Source organism: Staurois parvus, unplaced genomic scaffold (assembly GCF_062004578.1).
Source record: "Staurois parvus isolate SC_StPar_1 unplaced genomic scaffold, SC_StPar_1.0 ptg000006l, whole genome shotgun sequence".
Lineage (NCBI taxonomy): Eukaryota > Metazoa > Chordata > Amphibia > Anura > Ranidae > Staurois > Staurois parvus.
The window spans coordinates 7998325-8019127 of NW_028317802.1; the positions used below are offsets into that span (position 1 = coordinate 7998325).

Below are 20803 nucleotides of genomic sequence, written 5' to 3' on the forward strand. Positions count from 1 at the left end.
TTTCTTGAACAAGTGGGAACATGATAGCATCTGCACTAAGGAATGGAAAGTTCTTAAATTCTATAAAGGATATATAGATAATATCATGATGTGGGAGGATACGTATGATGAGTTAAGGAATTTTTTGCTCTACATAAATAACCCATATGGAATTGCATTTACAGCAAGTTGGCACATTGAAACGATCAACTTTTTAGATTTAGTGGTGTTCAAGGAGGAGAACCATTTGTTCACAAAAAACATTCTTCAAATCTACAGACCAGAATGGATATATTCCTATTAAACGTTGTCTCCATTCCAGGTGGATACAGGGTATCCCCAAAAGTCAGTTTGAGGATTAGAGTTGCAGTTCCAATAAAGATTCAGATTTTGGGGCACAATCCGAGATACTTATGGATAGATTTCTGGGAAAAGGATACATCAGAAAGGATTTAGAACAAATTAGTAAGAAGGTATTGGAAGGTAGAAATAAAAATTCCTATGAATCAGAAGTGGCCTTTATTACAGGATTTAACACACAGTATAGAGAAGTTGAGCAGGCAATGAAAAAATACTGGCCCATTTTACTTGAGGACAGTACTTTAAATAGGCTTCTTCCTACTATATCCCAGTTTGTATATAGGAAGGCTCCAGGTCTCTGGAATAAAATAGCCCCAAATGTATTGGATCCTCCTAAGAGAACATTTAGGGAGAGTTGGGTTCTATTGGTGCAAGCGATATAAAGCGTGCAGAACAACTAACCGTAAAGATTGGAAAATAGAGGCGTTTCAGTCATTTATCTCTAACAAACAATATAAGATCATGCAGTTTGTCACCTATTACTAAATGTGTAATTTATTGAATGCGGCAAAGGCATTCCAACACATATGTGGGCAGAACAACACTTCATTTACACACCAGAATTAATGAACATGTGAACAACATCAAAAAAGGGTACAAACAACACATTGTATTCAATCATTCTCACATATACCACAACAGAGATCCCACGTTACTAAGATTTTATACTATAGAGCAGGGGTCCTCAAACTACGGCCCGTGGGCCACATGCGGCCCGTCGAGCACATTCATCCAGCCCGCTGGCAGGGCACACTAAATACAGGGGAGGGCAGGGGGCTGCTGTCTCTTACCTGGCTCCGGTCCCAGTCCCACGACGATCCAGTCCAGGATGCGCAACTCCTTCAATCCGGCCACTCCCTCACTCGATGTCTGCGCTGCCGCTCGGTTCCGCCTCCTCACCGGTGATTGGGGGGCCAGTACTGTAGCTCAGGAAAGGTACACAGGTGGCAATCACTGGCGAGGAGGCGGAGCTAAGCAGCCCCGCGAAAATCAAGGGAGGGAGAGGCCGAAGTGAAGGAAGGACAGCTGACAGCCCGGTAATTGTGCTGTGCAGATGGTACTGCTGCAACCAGATATGCTGGCTGCAGCAGCACCATGCTGGAACAGGGGTCAGCAAGTTAAGTGTCATTGCTGTCAGTGGGAGGAATAGTGCCCCATCATTGGTGTCACTGACACCAATGATGGGACACTATTCCTCCCCCCACTAACACCAACGATGGGGCACTATTCCCCCCCCCACTGGCACCAATGACGTACTATTCCTCCCACTGACACCAATGATGGGGTACTATTCCTCCCACTGACACCAATGATGGGACACTATTCCTCCCACTGACACCAATGATGGGGCACTATTCCTCCCAATGACACCAATGATGGGGCATGATTCCTCCCACTGATACCAATGATGAGGCACTATTCCTCCCACTGACACCAATGATGGGGCACGATTCTTCCCACTGACACCAATGATGGAGCACTATTCCTCCCACTGACACCAATGATGGGACACTATTTCGCTCCATAAGACACACTTGGGGGGAAATGTCTGTGCGTCTTATAGAGCAGTATTCCCACAGCCTTTGTATGTCCGCAGTCTCTGAACAAATGCGGACACAGTACAGGACATGACCATAGTTTTTTTTTTTTTAAAACTATAGTCCGGTCCTCCAACGGTCTGAGGGACAGTGAACTGGCCCCGTTTAAAAAGTTTGAGGCTATAGAGTATGTAAGAACTGGATGGGGAGTAATCTTATTAATGAGACTTATTGGATTTATGAGCTCAATACTTTGAGCCCATATGGAAAAGCGGCTGTTTTTTTTTTTTTTTAAGTTTTAAATCGGACGTTCAGACGGCCGACGTTGCCACTAATTTAAAAAAAAAGTTGGCGGGTTTTAGTCCCATCTACGGCCTTCAATAATTATAATAGCGGTGTCCCTGCATAGAGACCAGCTATTATATTTGACAGAAGAAATAGATTATGCAGAAGAAGAAGAGAAACAACATTGTATCTATTTGTACTTGAATAGAAACATCTGTATCCAAAATGCATACAAATAGATACAATGTTGCAACTTTTTTTCTTCTCCATCTTCTTCTGCAAAATCTATTTCATCTTCTCCTCTTTTCTTCTATTATTCTTCTTGATATTATATTTCTTCTTCTCCTGCAAAATCTATTTCTTCTATTTCTTCTTTTTCTTCATAGTCAATTTATTGTCAAATCGGCCAGAAGGACGGCCGATTTGACCATAAATTACCACGTAAATCGGCCGATCTAACAAATCGTCTCAGGATTTTCCAGCTTGGACGATTTTCAAAATCTCTTAAAATTAAGAAAAACGACCAACATTTTTCCCCACTAACAGTACGAATATCGGCCGATAATTCAGCAAGAAAATCGGAAATCTATGGCCGCCTTAAGTTTGCATTAACCAAACCAACATAAGACCACAATAGTAAATAACTCTCTGCATCTCTATCTCAGGCTTGTAAATCATCCAGTTCAAGGAACTACAGGTCCCAGCATGCTTGCACATTGCATTTACTTTTTCTAGATCATGCAATGGCTGAAATAGCTGACTCTCTGTTACATTATCTGCAAACTGTATAATACTCTCCTGCTTTGATTGAAACGTCACATCTGTCCACAATACTGAATATTTTCCTAAGTAATTAGTGGCAATGACAAAATTTAGTGCAGGACATTCAATCAATACTTCTCGTCCCAGAGAGGATCTAGTCTGACAATGCTGGCTCACACAGTGGTATTTTCAGGTGTCAATTAATATATCATGCGCTTTTTCAAAGCAAGAGCACATCAGTAGTACGCTTGTATACATTTACATGATAGTACAGCAACTACATTGTAGATGATGGCAAACAGGCAGTTTAAGAAATGTAAACAAATGTGCACATTAAAGTTTTATTTTTGGTCAATTAGAGATGCTCTTGCTTGTTGTACCACCAGGTGAACAACCAGAACAGTCAGTTCATCATATCACAATGTTCACAGCAAAGGCTATTGCACTATGGGGATTAGCTCTCAGCTAGCCAGACTCGCATGGGATCAGTTCCTAGGTATCAGTTAAAATGGACTTTGTCTTTAACCATTTCTAGAGCAGAGTTTTTTTGGGTTTTTTTGTTTTTACCCAAAGGATTGAGGTGTGACAGCATTTCAAGGACTGATTTTTTTGGGCTCATAAACATACGCCAATAATTAATTCCCTGTCACTGAATTGGCATAGAACGTGTCTTCATTGGCTTCAAATGCTTCCAGTCTTCCACCATCTCCTGTATGGCATTGTGACCACAGTCCAGTAGCACAACAAGCTCATGGATTGTGACTCGTCAAATCAATTCATCCATTCACTGAGGCTTTGTGTTAATGGTCACAGTTGAAGTTCTCCCACTGTGTGGCTTGTTTTCAGTGCTGTTTTCTTCTTTAAAATTCTTCATCCATCTGTACACATTGCTCTTGTCATTGGTGTTATCTCCATAAACATTCTGTAGCCTTCTGTGGAAGTCAGTCTGCTTCCCGCCTCTGTCAACAACCCAATGATGGCATGTTGCTTCTGCTTGGAATCCATCATTTATCTGCAATGAAAAAGAAGAGGAAAATTTGCTATAGAAAAAGAGTTGCTCTATCAACCTTTACAATTTGAATTGTTCATCTTGGTTTCAGAGATCTGAATACAAGAGCGTTGGTGATGGGGAGACCCTTCAACTGTTGTCCAACCAGCCTGGTGGGCAAGAAGAATGTCCCATGGGCCGTACATCATTCCCCATGATTAAGTTTCAAGGGGTGGAGTGAAAAGTGTTGGGGACATGGCCTGGCTGGAGCCCAGGCTGAGGCTGCCACATACTCTTTAACAGCAAGTTTGTTACGATGTGCGTCCCATGGGACATTCTTTTTCCTACACATTGATTTTTGGAGCCAAGATGAGTTCCTTCCCAGGCTGGCACTCACAGCGATTGGCATGGAACTAGAACCCCTTTGAGCCTGAGTGGCACTCAGTTTTGCATTTGGTTCACAGCCTGGAATGCAGCTTCTTAGACGCAGAAACTGTGGTGTGGCACTGGAACTCAGTCAGCCTATCTACTCTTTGGTCCTCCCCAGTAGTTGCTAATTTGACATGCAGCCTCACCTCTAACTACTAGAAGTGGCCATCAGATGCCTAACCTGGCTCTAGCCTATGCTGGTTATCGAAACCTAAGCTAAATCTAGCTAAACGAATCCTAGCCCAGAAGAGCCAGGGTTAACTAAAATAACAGGCGCTGTGTAACACTGTATGTTGCAATAAACAGGTTCACCTGCTAATGTACTGGAAGGTGACCAGTACACACTTACAGTAGCACATACCTAGCTATTTTGCACTGTGCGTGTGTAATAATACCAATCGGACAGAGATACTCAGTCTATCACATAGGATTCAGATACACACTCAAGAAGCTATATGCAGTTGCATTTAAACTATTAGAACATAGAAATACTTGCATAATAGTCTTTTCTGGCCTGGATTTAGCAGCGTGGACAGGACATGTGACTGAGACTTTCTCTGTCTCCACTTCCTCCTTCAAAGGCTGAAAGTGCCTATACACAATTCTACTTAACATTGTGATATTAGAAGCTAACAGTGGAGGGAAGAAGATCACTAGACTAGGTTTCACTTTTACTAATTAGTGTTACTAAACTCGGGACTCTGCATTCACTATATCTGGTCTTCCACAGTACACAGAACATGGAAATGCAATTATTTTAGTAAATATAAACCACCAAATACCTTTTTCTCCTCATCAGTATATAGCATATAGTCTTGTGACTTCTATCAGTGTTTGGCCGAGCACTGGTAATCTTGTAGGTGGAGTTTTCATTCTCCTCTGACTGTCCTATGAGGCTGCATAACCCCTGACCCTCTGTCTGGACAATGCTGATTGACCCTGTGGTGATCACATGCACCATCCCCCACAAAAAAAAAACTAAAACCTGTTTAGCAATACACATCACATAGAGCATGTGCAGACTTACCACCAGGGGCAGACTGACCATTTGGGAACTCGGGCTCTGCCCAAGGGCCCGGGGTCAGTAGGGGGCCCCATGAGATGCCCCTGGTACCTTTCATAGGCTTTTTTGGGTGTGGTTTGAGTGTGGGCGAGGACACACAGGCCCCATGATCCCCTATTGCCCGGGGGCCCCATGAGTTGTCAGTCCACCCCTGCTTGCCACTGTACGTTAATAGAAAAGTTGTGCCCAATTTGCATTACTTTTAGTACTGCCCTCGTAGAACAGGCTTCATTGTGAATGTGGTTATACTGATTTCAGGTAATAATTTTTTACTTTTTTTTAATGAACTTGTAGGCAGTTGCATTTATGGAATAACATGAGTTCAGCATTATTTTTTGCTAATAAAGGAAGAGAGCAAAGTGTAATAATTGGGGGGTGGGGTGGTTGTACAGCAATGACAGATGCTTCCATCAAGGGGTTGCAAACACTTTATAAAGAGAGAAAGTGATGATAAACTATATTCTTTTTGAAAATTCTTCCATACAGTCTTGTTCTACCTTCTTGTAACCTCTTCAGTGAGCTTCCTTTTCCCCTTCACTTCTGCTTGCTTGGAATGAATGGTGCACATTGGCTGCGGTCCTGTGCACTGCTCTATGCACAAAACAAATCTTATTCCCTTGTCCATCTCAGGGGCCAGCAAGAGAGGGTGTCAACACTCCTATTTACAGTAGAACCATGGAGAATAAAAATAGCTACTCACAGGAAAGGGGATCACAGAGGGAAAAAAAAGGAATTTTGAGGAGGCAGAGAACAATGAACGTTTCTTTTTGCATTAAGCATGCATACTTGAATATGTGTTTCTTTTTAAATCAGTCTTAAAGTGTCACTTTAACAAGCAAGCACTGTGACATACTAGATCTCAATATGCTTGTCTGGATCTGTGCTCCAAAATCAGTCTAATGGGGTTGTGGGTGGTGGTCTTAAAATGTCTAACATCCTTAAGTGGTGTAGAGCCCCCTGAAGGGAAGGTAATGCCTCCAGAGGCAGGGAGTGAGATAGCATTTACCGTAGGGCTGAATCAATGGCTATAATGGGAAGATTAGAACAGAAATTGGGCATCATTCACTTTCTTTTCAAAGTTTTGAATTTGGAAAGGAGGTGGAGAGAGGGTTAGGAACCTCAGATTCCACAGCAGATCACTTAGACTCCTTGGATCCAAAAGTCCAGCTTCACTGTGTCAGAACCTTTTAGCCAATCTTGCAACACTGCAAGCACATTTTCAGATTCTGGTGCTTCCTCCAAGCAAGTCATCAGACCCTTCTGAGAGACCAGCCTTCATCCTGGCTCTCTCAAGCAAGAAGCCTCCCCTGGATCTTCTCACCTTGGCTTGGCTTCCTCCACACAAGGCAGTACAGCCTCAGGACCACCTCATCGTAAATATGCATAAAATAGGCTCCTGGGTCTAATCAAAGTTCTCTCCAGCAGCCCCTTCTCAGACCTCAGCCTGAGGCAAGAGCACATGGCGCTCCCAAATATTTATATCCTCTGCCACCATGCACCAGTGACCAAGAACCTCCTACTGGGCTGGCTAGAAGAACTATAAATATTCATAACTCAGTCTAGTCTAGTTGTGCAATCTCATAGGATGACCTGTGGTATCAGTGACACCTACTAGTGACAGTGAGAAATGCACAACCCAGCTAAACTTCGTGAAAGGCCAGATTTTAGCTGTACAGGCCAGCCAAAAACTACATTTACTTGATCTGCTTTGCCCCCCAAGTGTGTAGATTCGTGTATCCACCACAGCTCTCGCTGGTTCTCCCTGGGACTATGGCACTCTCTACCTCACCCAAGATTGTCCAGCTTGCGGGACAGCAATCTAAGTTTTAGAAGACAGAGATCAACAGTGGGGACTGTTGAAGCGATGTTAAACCCAAAATCAAAAATATTAGAAATTCTTAGACATGGGGGCAACATTAGTTTTTTTGTTTTGTTGGGGTTTTTTTTCCTATTTATGTTGATCTGGCCAGAAACACCCTTCTTGTCTTAGGGTGTCTACTGTATCTGTGGAGGGGAAGCTGAGACAACCTTGGACAGCAGCACTGTCTAGGGAGGGGAGTGTTTGATGGACTAGCAGATTTAAACTTTACATATAAGGTGGCATTAAAACGTTTTGAGACTAGTTTTGTAACACGCCAACAGATGGCAGCACAAGGCTACACACACAGTCACAGGAAGCACTAACCTTATAAGTCAGTGTGCCAAAAGACATCTTCTTGTGTACATTGGGAGCTGTGCAACTGGTGCTATTCTAACCGTGTGCATTATCATGTCTGTTATTTCATCATGGACAGTAAGTTAGAACAAAGAGCAAACATGAAATTCTACATGAAACTGGGCAAATCTGCCACAGAGATGTTTGACATGATTCAGCAAGATAACGGAGATGCTGCAATAAGTCGTTCGAGGTGACTTTTTGGGGGGTTTTTTACTGGTGTGGCTTTTTACTAATCTTTTACTTAGGATAAATTAATTGCTGGGGTTTACATACACTATGTGTGCTCTTTTCATCTGCTAAATATACCATTAAGGGCTTGTTCACACCATGGTGAAGAGACATCAGGTTTTTCTGCAAGGGCACAACTAAATCAGTTGTTCTCAATGTGCCCTGTTATTATTATTATTATACAGGATTTATATAGCACCAACAGTGTGCTCAGCGCTTTACAATATAAAGGGAGACAATATAGCAACAATACAGTTCAATACAAGCGGGATAGGAGAGCCCTGTTCCTTGGAGCTTACAACCTTCACACCACAAAGCTAGTATCATATGCAGATTTTCTTGCACAGGAATCTTGTTTAAAACTCACTGAAGCGCGCATGAAAAGTGATGGAAACCAGGTCGGACTGACCATTTGGAAACTCGGGCACTGCCCGAGGGCCCAGGGTCAGTAGGAGCCCCCATGAGATGCCCCTGGTACCTTTTTCATAAGCTTTTTTGAGTTTGGGCAAGGACACAGGGGCCCCATGATCCCCTATTGCCCGGGGGCCCCATGAGTTGTCAGTCAGCCCCTGATGGAAACTGATATTCAGATTTCACTTGCAGAGACATCAGTTTCTCTGCACTTATGGTGTGATTGAGGCCTAAAACTGTTTTGTTCTAATTGTTCAATAAGTGCAAAAATCCCTGCTGATCCTGCCAGAGTCCTTGTAAGCTGATAACTTCCTGTTCACAAAAATGGGTTATTGAGGTAAGTAGGTGGAGGAGGGGGGGGGCGCGAAAAAAAGGGGACAGCTGTTTCTTTTGTAAACTATGAGAAATGGAGTAGGCAGGGCTGACACCACATGCTTAGAATTGTAGAGCTCAAAGACACTGAAGATGTGTGATGTGTGCTCCTACCTTCCTGTTGAGTTGGCATTTTTCACTATTTGAAGCTTGTCTAAAGGGATTCAGAGATGTACTAAATGTTTACTTTTTATTTTGCCTTGACATATGCGTTAACAGGGTCACTTTAACTGGTGCTTTGGAACCTAACTCTGTGTGAAACCCTGAAATGAGAGAAATCTAAAGGCTGCTGTTGCTGCCCTCTTTGTAAAAATGCTGGTTGCTTGGCTGTCTTTGGTTTCAATAAGATGACCTGCACTGTCTGCATGCCTTTTAATAAAACAAAAGTGCCCATACTATTGTGTAATTCATTAGAGTCTTCTGTAATTTACAGCCTCTTTTATACTACAGTTTGAATGAAAAGGCAGTTCTCTTGAATTTACCTGGTTTTGAGCATGAATGTCTCATAAAATGACCAAAATGCTGGAAAGCCAGGCTGCTGCTTTGTTTGAGAGAGCCACGGACAGCTGACTAGCACAAGGTATTTTAACCCTAGCTGCAGCACTTGGCAATAAAAAATAAAATGGCAGATTTATTATTATATATGTAGCCTGAGAGTGTAATACATCACAAATGGGTTCACTTGAGCTTTCACACACCACCCAGCAGCCAGACTTTGTATAATGAAATTCTAATGCCTGCTGAGAGACCCCTGCTGGGGGCCACTGATATTACAGGTTGACATCCATATGTAGGCAGTGCCACCAGTACATAAAATAGAGCGATGGAAAGGTCCTGACCACTATGCCAATAAGTTAAAATGGTTCAAATGCACTCAATTGTTTGTGCTAACACTTCATGATGAAAATGTTGAATTCCATACTCTTAAAAGGTAAACTCTGCCAGTGTACCATAAGATGGAATTCCCCTTTAATATTGAAATTTTGGTTAATTGTAACCCAACTTAGTAGCTGCTAATAAGGAGCATCTGCTGTGTGAAAACAATGTTTAAAATTACTTTGCAGAAACCAGTGATGCAAAATGATTTAAATTGTGATTTTCCTGCAGCTGAGCAACTATCTGCTAATATCACCAGCTGTGACATATTATCCACTATAATTTCAATTTGTGATGTTTTCTGTTGTTCATCTAAAGCAATGAAACTATTCTCCATTATACAAGGCTTTCATCCACAGTACGTAAAATATTTAGATTTTTTTCTTCACCATATGCGGTGGGACTGCATTGAGCGGCTATTCCAGTACAGTCCCACCGCATGACAAGACAGAATGTCTTGTTTCTCTCTCTCTCTGCCCTCTCAACCACCTCATTACATCAATGTACTTTTCTTCTTTTTTTTTTCAGCGCAGCACTCTGTGAAGCAACCCACTGGCTCGCAGTGTGCGGCGGCCAATTGAATTTTATGAAATGTGTCTGTGCAATGCACTGATCAGGCCAGGCCGCACACCGGCTGCTATTTTACAACACAGCACCTGAAGTGAACATACCCTCAGACAGACAAACAGTTGTCTCAGGGAGGGAAACTGTCAATCATTTTCTTGATTTCTATGGGCAGAATTATGTATACCTATCCTTTAGGCCAGGGGTCTTCAACTTTTTAAACAAAGGACCAGTTTACTTTCCTTCAGAATTAGGGGGCTGGATTGTGGCCAGTGGGGGTAGAAAATGTCCTGAGCCTAGAATAATGTGAGGACAAACATGACCTCAGTGTTGGTGGTCAGTAGAAGCAGGAGTAGTGCCCCATCATTGGTATTAGTGGGAGAAATAGTATCCCATCATTTATCTCAGTGGAAGAAATAATGCCCCATTGTTGGTGTCAGTGGGAGGAATATTGCCTCATATCATGGGGAGGAATATTGCCCCAAGGGCCGGATAGAGGCAGCCGAGGGCTGCATCCTGCAATTGGGCCACAGTTTGGAGATGTATGCCTTAGGCCAGCTCTTTTATGGCACTCCTTGTACTGCAAATAACTGGCTAACTTCAATGTCATTAATGAGAGGGTCTGGCATATCTGAAATATACAGTATATAGCTGTTAATACTATATGGACATTGGGGCAGCCATATTTGATATTTACATGTAGTGTAGCATATTATAGGTAAAATCATTGTGTGGGATTCATGATAGTTGTGTGTCATGTGATTATGGTCGAGTTACTGCAGGTCATCTGGATGAATCAACAGGTTGTAGCTCTATCACCACGGAACCTTCCAGAAGTCTGTAAGAAGAAAGGGGTGGAGGCCTAATCTGCATATTCATGGAGGGTCCGGCCAATCCCAGGTTTGGAGGCCCCTGGTAGAGTGTTGGACTGGCCTATAAATATGGGAGAGTCAGGCCGACAGAGGAGTCGGGTGGAAGATGGAGTACTGAGTGACTGTCAGTGTCTAGGAGGGCCCCCCTAGGTCTGGGGAGCGCTGGCCTCTAGGATGGGCTTGGGCTGGGTCAGGAGGATACATTCTGTGGAGAAGCATGGATGGAATAAAGTACTGAAGCAGTAGAGGACAGTGTGAGTATAGCAGCACACTTTGAGATCTACAAGGAGAAAGACTGCCAAACGTAGCAAGCTTTCTAAGGACCGCATTGAGCTCAATCCTTTAGCCGTGTCCTGGATCTTCTGAGAAGCCAGGAGGGCTGGTAGTGCTTGCAGGCTGTGGGGCTGGGAGCAGCTCTGTAAGGGAGAGAGCAGACCTCTCTGCATGTAGCTACAAGTAATGTGATATTTGAGGAAGTGCTAGTTCCTCACCCGCAAGGGGCAGCTGTTACTGATCCGCAAAGACTGACGGCTTTCAGGAAAAGAACAGTCCAGGATCTGCTTTGTACATAGGAGGGAAGTGTCCCCCTTCCATTGTTCCAAGTCAAATCGGGCATCTGATAATCACTACTTCCCTATCCAAGTTGAGTTCCCCTAATAAAACAAAACCAAGTTCATGGACTGGTCACTGTCTTTGGATGCAAGTCTGTGAAAAATACCTGTTGCCTGGCTGTGCGGAGAGAAGTTTAGGGATACCCACAACACATGATAGTACTACATACATATACAAGTTCTAACTGCTTTGCAGTGTTACGCTGGCTATAGATGACCATTTGTTTTCAACCAGCGGGCTGAATGAAAAAAAATGAATGGACTCCTCCATCCACAGAATCAAGTGGGATAGAAGAGTCCCACTCCCCAGGACATTGTATTCTGACAGTGGGATATCTGCTGATCAGCTGCAGCCACTGAAGGACAAACATTTTTTAGCAATCCAGTTTGACAGAAGTCAATCTAACAATCATCTTCTGTCAAACAGAGTTGGCCACACATGGTTCCAAGTTTGCCTAGTTACTGCTAAACTGATTGCATTTCGATCCATCTATGGCCAGTTTTACACTATAGCTCAGATATGTTCTTCCTTCTTACAATGCAAGTCTGTGAATTGGCCATCTGATTGAAACCTATTCATTTCCTAAGTGGCTGATACTTCACTAAATAGTAAAGTGAGTGCAGGTTATCTGCTTCCTCTAGAGGCTAATCTACTAATTACTATGTTGAATACAATATACATAAGAACAAGCTTGTAAACTGTGAAAGTCCCATCAAAAAGTACTTTAAAGCAGAACTCTAGTTTTAAAGATGATCTATAGTCACTGCATATACACATACACACATGAAAAATTTTATTTCATGCTGCCTGTCTGCTGGTCATCTCTTTCAGTAACTTCCTGTATTTGCAGCTTCTCCTCTGCTGTTTACTTTCACCATCTAAGGACTACATATCCATTGGTACCTTGCTGCCTGCAATCTGAAATTCCTGTACTAACTGTGCCTCTGAAATGCCAGCTATCAGCCCCTGTTATTTTGACCATAAATACACTTTAAGTAAATAAGATGCCCAGACCTCAGTGTGGCACTCATTTCCTTTCATAAATTTGTGTCTGCCATGGGATGTCACAGATTTCCCATGGTAAATGATGGTCAGCATCATTCAACCAACTTCCCAAGCCCAGATGGTCATGGACAAAAATCATCACGCCAGCCTGGGCTTGGGTTCTAGCTGCAGAGATGAGCTAACGTCATCAGGTGATCACTGTTCAGAATGAGATCTGGCCACCTGCAAAATAGTAGGGAGGACCAGTATTGTCTCTAAACTGGCCAGAACCAGAAGTGTGGGAGGGACAATGCTCAGGGGGGACAGGGGTGGACTGACAACTCATGGGGCCCCCGGGCAATAGGGGATCATGGGGCCCCTGTGTCCTCACCCACACTCAAACCACACTCAAAAAAGCCTATGAAAGGTACCAGGGGCATCTCAGGGGGCCCCCTACTGACCCCCGGCCCTCGGGCAGTGACTGAGTTCCCAAATGGTCAGTCCGCCCCTGGGGGGGAGTGTAGATTCAAACTGGAGATCTTATTTAAAGGGTCTTCACTGTCACTGATTGCAGGATATTGGTTAACCACAAGATGGAGATGTTTCGCAGTTTAGCTATTACAGAGGCAGTTCTTCACTCTACTAAGATTACAGACTTGGTGAGAGGGTTCCATAACCCAAATTGTCTCTAGTTACTAGTTATCCTGCTGTGTTTTCAGTTACTTCAGTGCAGTACACTTTGCATCACAGTCTACCACTTGAAATACAAATTTCTTAGCCAAATTCCATACTGTAGCATATAGCTTTAGTGTGCCCCCCTCCATTGCTCTGAACTCAGGACTACTCCTGCAGCACATGTGTCTTGGGGAATAGTAACTGTCACGTACCTGGTTGGGGAGCCTGATGTGGAGAGAAGGCGTCCTCTTACGACTCCCGCTTGGAGCCCCTGATAGTGGGAACAGATGGTGCAGAGCCAGTAGTGGCATGAGTGCCGGATAGATCTGGAGCTGGCGGCAGGTAGCTGAGGACCCAGGAGATCCAGATGCAGGCCAGGTGTGGATGCAGGAACATGTTTGCAGCAGCAGGCAGGTATGGCGGCAGTCAGGATGCAGACTGGACTGGACACAGGAGCGGGGATGCAGCAGCAGGCAGGTATGGCTGTGACCAGGATGCAGGCCGGATACAGGACCGTGGGTACAGCAGCAGGTAAGTGTAGCGGTGACCAGGATGCAGGCCGGATGCAGGACCGTGGGTGCAGAGGCAGGTAAGTATGACGGTGACCAGGATGTAGGCCAGATGCAGGACCGTGGGTGCAGCCGCAGGTAAGTATGGCAGCCGTCAGGATGCAACCCAGGTGCAGGTACAGGTAAGTAGGTGCAGCAGAGTCAGACAAGGCAGGTCAGTATTAAGCAAGCAGATCAAGTACAAGGGAGCAGGCAAGCGGATGGTCAGGGATTGCTGAGGTCGGTGCAGGCAGAGTTCTTTCTTAGTCAGGTCATATCAGAATACAGGCAACAGAATCAGGTAATAAGTGCAGGGAATGTTGTAGACCAGAAGGCATTGATTTTACTGTTCTGCGGGTTTAAATGGCCCGCCTAGCGATGACGTGTACGCTACTGCGCATGAGCGAGCTTCTGCACTTGCGCCTGCACGTTCCGGCACCTGCACACTCGCACCGCCACGGCCCGAGGGGATCCGTCGCTGCTGCATGGTGACAGGATCCCTGACAGTAACAGTGCTAATACCTCAACTTCAATGCATTGCAGCTGTAAAGGAACTTGCTTGATCAAGTCAATTCCCTAAATATTGGAATACAAATTCTACTGGCGTCTCCTCCCGCTCCTTCCTTAACTGTATCAATCTGTGCCTCCACTTACTCCCACAAAGGGACCCTTTCTAGTTCCACTACCATCAATCAGGGGGATTTTGCCTACTACTGAGCTTTTTCTTCTTCAGGAAATCTTGCTCTCAAATAAATAGGACCTCAACCCTAATGTGCACCAAATTGGACCCCAACAAGCACACAAGCTTTTTTTTTATATTCTGGGGTGGTACTAAAGGGGATATTACTATCTATAGGTCCAACCCTGTTCCCAGCATCTGAGAACCCAAAAGTGAGTTAGTCCAAATTCTTGATAGCCTATTTCAGCTCATTTTGGGAATCCTATCTCAGCTCAGCAATTGGCGTTTAAACTCTGGTTCTGCAGGGCATTTTGGGTTTGTTCTAAAGTGGTACTGTGCTTGATCACTTGGCTGAGACTTTCAGAGTGTCTAACTTATGTGCACACTGGACGTTTTCACAACTGCTGTTTTTTGGCTTTTGGTGTTTTCTACAGCCAGTAAACTCCCCAGCATGTTATCTTATGTGTCCATACACACATAGACTGTAATCAGCATTTTTTGGCAGGGGCATTTTTTGGCTGGAAAAAAACCCAGAACTAGTGGGTTTCTAGAGGTGTTTTTTAGCTGTACAAATGCTCTAAAGCGGTAAAATGCAGCAAACCAGCGTTTTTGGAGCAAAAAAAAAATGAGGCTAAATGCTAAAAACCGCTGAAAAACTCACGTTTTTAATGTGACTTTACAACGCTAACATTACCAGTGTTATTAAAACGCCCAGTGTGCATGGAGCCTTACTGTTCTCTTTTGCACTCATACTTTTTTTTACTTTTATCTCAATACAATCAGAACATTGGTTCACCTTAAACTGTGTGAGTAATTTTTGTTTCAGGGCCAGGGGATTCTCCTGGTCAAAGACTTATGGTGGTGTCAGCAGGGGTTGTGCTTCCAAATCGGGCTCATAACACACAGGGAACCCTAAAATACTCAGCAGCTTTTGAGGGAGTAGTGCTACAAGACTCTTTTGAGTGAGGGGGGAGTGTAGGCACCTACTGGTGTCTGAATGAACCTTGAGCAGCCCTAAAACCTTTTTGTCATTTCAATTTTAAATCAAAAGGAACTGATCATATAGGATACAGAGGCTTTCATTGCTGATCTCTCCTGCTAAAGTTTCTAGCGATCTGTCATCCTTGCTTTCTTGTTTCAATACAGTATTTGGAGTCCTTGATGCAGGTTAAGTATAGATAATCAGGTTAATCTGAGATGCTTGACTATTGATATTTGAATTGTTTGTAATTTCCATTGCTTGACATCTACTTTTTCTTTTTTTCTGTTATGTTTCTCAGATGCGTATTGTTTGCAAGGATGTCTCTGCGGAGGTTATCTATGATGTTCTGCATGACACCAGCTACCGGAGGAAATGGGACACAAACATGATAGACACCTTTGACATTGGACGGCTTACAGTCAATGCAGATGTTGGATATTACTCGTGTAAGACACTCCATGTACCTGAGCAGGACTATATAAATGCCTTATGTGTATTGTGGGCAGATGTTCTATTTTTTAATGTGATCTCTACTATGCATATATTATTGATAGGATTTATTCATCTGAAAAAAGAGTGTAGTTACCTGCCATACAGTTATTAGATGTCCTGCGGTGGCAACTCTGCTCTATTGTGATAAATTCCTACACAGAAAATTTACAATTCACAATGCTTTCTCCAGGTAGACATCCTCCAACACGGTTCCCTCTGGACAAGATCTGCAGAAAGGCAACATATTTCCAGCAGCAATATAGCTCATTGCAACTGTCCCTCCTGTGGATCTAAATCTTTTGTCCTTCTTTCCTCTCCCAGTCCACTTTTTGATGTATATAGTGCTATAAAGTAATATTTAACTACCAGAATAGTTACACTGCACTAATCCATGCCTTCAACCCCTAAATTATTTTATTGGTTATTTTAAAAGCTAGTATAAAGGTAAATAGTGGTGAAAAACAATTGTGGAATTAATCATTTTTTGTATGTTACTTTTGTCATTGTTTGGTTACATATAGGTGAAACTTGAAAAATTAGAATATCGTGCAAAAGTTCAGTTATTTCAGTAATGCAACTTAAAAGGTGAAACTAATATATGAGATAGACTCATTACATGCAAAGCAAGATAGTTCAAGCCATGATTTGTCATAACTGTGATGATTATGGCTTACAGCTCATGAAAACCCCAAATCCACAATCTCAGAAAATTAGAATATTACATGCAATCAATAAAACAAGGATTGTACATAGAACAATATCAGACCTCTGAAAAGTATAAGCATGCATATGTACTCAGTACTTGGTTTGGGCCCCTTTTGCAGCAATTACTGCCTCAATGCATCGTGGCATAGAAGCTATCAGCCTGTGGCACTGCTGAGGTGTTATGGAAGACCAGCTCTCCTGCATTGTTCGGTCTCGTGTCTCTCATCTTTCTCTTGGCAATGCCCATAGATTCTCTATGGGGTTCAGGTCAGGTGAGTTTGCTGGCCAATCAAGCACAGTAACCCCACAGTCATTGAACCAGGTTTTGGTGCTTTTGGCAGTGTGGGCAGGTGCCACGTCCTGCTGGAAAATGAAATCAGCATCCCCATAAAGCTTGTGTGCGGAAGGAAGCATGAAGTGCTCCAAAATCTCCTGGTAGACGGCTGCATTGACCCTGGACTTAATGAAGCACAGTGGACCAACACCAGCAGATGACATGGAACCCCAAATCAACACAGACTGTGGAAACTTCACACTGGACTTCAAGCATCTTGCAGTGTGTGCCTCTCCATTCTTCCTCTATACTCTGGGTCCTTGGTTTCCAAATGAGATGCAAAAGTTTCTCGCATCAGAAAAGAGAACTTTGGACCACTGAGCAACAGACCAGGTCTGTTTTTCTTTAGCCCAGGTAAGAAGCTTCTGACGTTTTTTGTTCAGGAGAGGCTTGGCAAGAGGAATACGACATTTGAAGCCCATGTCCAGGATCCGTCTGTGTGTGGTGGCTCTTGATGCACTGACGCTTTTGAATGGCCTTTTCCTGACAATCCTCTCCAGGCTGCGGTCATCCCTGCTGCTTGCGCACCTTTTTTTCTTCCACAATTTTTCCTTACACATAACCTTCTATTAATGTGCTTTGATACAGCACTTTGGGAACATCCAACTTCTTTTGCAATTACCTTTTGAGGCTTTCCCTCCTTATGGAGGTTGTCAGTGATGGTTTTCTGCACAACTGTCAGGTCAGCAGTCTTTCCCATGATTGCGATTCCTACTGAACCAGACTGAGAGACCATTTAAAGGCTCAGGAACCCTTTGCAGGTGTTATGGCCTAATTAGCTGATTAGAGTGGGACACTTTGCACCTAGAATATTGCACCTTTTCACAATATTCTAATTTTCTGAGATTGTGGATTTGGGGTTTTCTTGAGCTGTAAGGCATAATCGTCACAACGATGACAAATCACGTCTTGAACTATCTTGCTTTGCATGTAATGAGTCTATCTCATATATTAGTTTCACCTTTTAAGTTGCATTAATGAAATAAATGAACTTTTGCACGATATTCAAATTTTTTGAGTTTTACCTGTACTCTGTGTCATAAGGTGTCCATCTTTCTCATATCAAAGTTGGGAGGCATACATCGTCTCCATCAGAGCAGAAACGTTTTAAAACCGCTCCTTCTGGACAGAGCCCTGAGGAGGAAGAGAACCCTCTGGAAGGTTTATCCAAACATTTTATCATCTTCCATCAGCTCACACTACTGACCCAAAGCCTCAGTAATTCCTTAAGGAGGATGAAAAATTCATAACTTGGTTATTGGTTTTTCGAACTCAGACTACTGAAGCCTCAACAGCAGCAGGCAGAAGCAGTCAGCTCGAGATTAGGATCACCTGCAAAGCCAAAAAGGTAAATAAAGCCCAGGCTGCTGCATCAAGAGTTACATTTACAGCTTCCTGACCTCCCCATAGCAGAACTACTGCTACAGGTTAGCAAGGATGCGCAAAAGCATGTGTATATGTTCGTGATTCTGCATTTCTGGGTAGGGTGCGCGTGCACCGCCATACCCACGCCGCCATTGGCAGCTACAGATGTTGATCAGTGGGTCTTTACCAGAGATTCCCCACCAGTACCAGGCGATTGCCGAGTATCACGGACAGGAGAGACCTGTGTGTAAAGAACACAGGTATCTCTCCTGACAGCAGTAACATGCACAGCAGAGAAATACACAGCAGTATGTTTCCCTAGTAAAATACACACAGTAAAGTAGCACACAGCAGACAGTTAACCCTTTGATCGCCCCAGATGTTAACCCCTTCCTGCCCAATGTCATTAGTACAGTGTCAGTGCTTTTTATTAGCACTGATCACTGTATTAGTGTCATAGGGATGTCAGTGGCAGTCAGTTCCCCCCCAGTGTCAGAATGCCTGCCACAGTCCTGCTAGAAGTCGCTGATCGGCGCCATTACTAGTATAAAAAAAAAATTCCAGTATATAAATCTCCATTTGTAGACGCTATAACTTTCATGCAAACCAATTCATTTACATGTATTGGGATTTTTTTTTTAGCAAAGACATGTAGCAGAATACATTTTGGCCTAAATTTATGAAGAAATTTTGATTTTTCAAAATTTTTTTACTGGATATGTTTTTTTCAAAATTGTCAGCCTTTTTTTTTTTTTTTTTTTTGTTTATAGCACAAAAAATAAAAACTGCACAGGTGATCAAATACCACCAAAAGAATGCTCTATTTATTGGTAAAAAAAGACATAAATTTCATTTATGTACAGCATTGCATTACCGCGCAATTGTCAGTTAAAGTAACGCAGAGCCATATCGCAAGAAACGGTCTGGTCAGGAAGGGAGGTAAATCCTCTGGAAATAGTTAATAGAGAGACTACTGACTAACCACTTGCTGACCACCAACAGTACATTTACTGCTGGTGGCCAGCTTCTCCAGGCACTGCAACATACCTGTACATTGCAGTGAACGTCAATGTTTAGAGACACGTGCATACCCTGCTTATCTGTGCGATGATTGGAGACTGCACAAGTTTGTTAGCAGGTGACAGCTAATGATTTTGGCTGTATACCTGCTGATCGGCTGTGGCAAATCACAGCACAGAGATCTGTGCGTTTGTAAACCCAACACACAGGTTCTGACTGGGCTTCTTCCTGCTATTGGTTAACCTATACAACAGAAAGCAAGGAGAGACCCAGCCAGATCTGTAAGTAAAAGCAGCACAATACATGTGAATACAGTTGTTGGGCACACCGTTAACCTCTTGATCAGTCCTCTCACCCAGCCAATTTTTTATTACAGTGTACAGTATTATCACTGTATTTGTGTCACTAGCGATGTCAGTCAGTGTCTCTTCCAGGCATGGTCAGCGCCAGATTGCCCACCACATTATCACAATCACATTGTAAGTTGCTGATCATCGCCATTACTAGCATAGTGTCTGTATGGATCAGTATGTTGATCACACGCAGAACTATACTAGCGTCCCCAATAGTATAGTGTCCCCAAAAACACAGTGTTCGCAGGTTCAGCCCTGATCACTGCCAGCACTTGCATTTAACCTCCCCCCCCCCCCCCCCAACACCACCAACACCAACAAATCCAGTGTATGTATACTTTTTCTAATCACTGCTACCTCTACATTGTCTGCAAAACCAAGTTGTTAGCAATATCAGGCCCAAGCTCTGCTAGCACTAACCGTTAATTTTATTTCTAGTGCACAAGCAGTCCCTGATTGCTAGTCAGGGGCTCTTTTTCCCCATAGTACTGCTTTAGAATTCATGAGGGAAAAGACAGTCAAGTGGAGATCCCTGGATGCCCAGGCTGCATGGGATGCAGTGGTAAGATAGTGTGGGACTTGTCCTCCTTGTTCTGTATAGGGTACCATTTGTACGTGGACAACTTTTATGCAAGCGTAGCACTTTTTAGACAATTGTTCCTTCAAGAAATTGGCTGCTGTGGCACCATACAACATAATCGCAGGGTCTTCCCACAATGGCTCATTAATACCCCACTTAAAAACAGGAAAAAAGCTTGCTTGTGCAATGAAAACTACTTGCAGTAAAATGGAAGGACAAGCTTGATGTATTCATCCTGTTTTTTATTCATCCAGAAACAATGATCCGAATTCACATGGTATCTGGTGTCTTTTAAAAGCCTCTATGCATCCACAACTATAATCTAAATATGGGAGGTGCAGGCTCGAAGGACCAAATGATGAAGCCATATTTAACTTCCCACAAAGCTAGACACTGGTACAAAAAAGTATCTATATATTTATTTTAATTGGTGCTATACAATGTGTTATTTACAAAGCTGGAAGAACTGGATCCTTCCTACAATTTCAGGAAGCGATCATGTATTCAGAAGGCGCTGTGGCCCAAAGCC

General features: G+C 43.3%; 1 protein-coding gene across 1 annotated transcript in view; it reads left to right on the forward strand.

Moving 5' to 3' along the window:
* The window catches only part of LOC149474314 (START domain-containing protein 10-like), a 111170-nt gene that overhangs the window by 64667 nt on the left and 25700 nt on the right, over positions 1 to 20803 (forward strand). The window contains exon 2 of the mRNA XM_089653372.1: positions 15724 to 15871. Within this exon, the coding sequence (XP_089509498.1) occupies positions 15724 to 15871 (148 nt within the window). The remainder of the gene's footprint in view (positions 1 to 15723; positions 15872 to 20803) is intronic.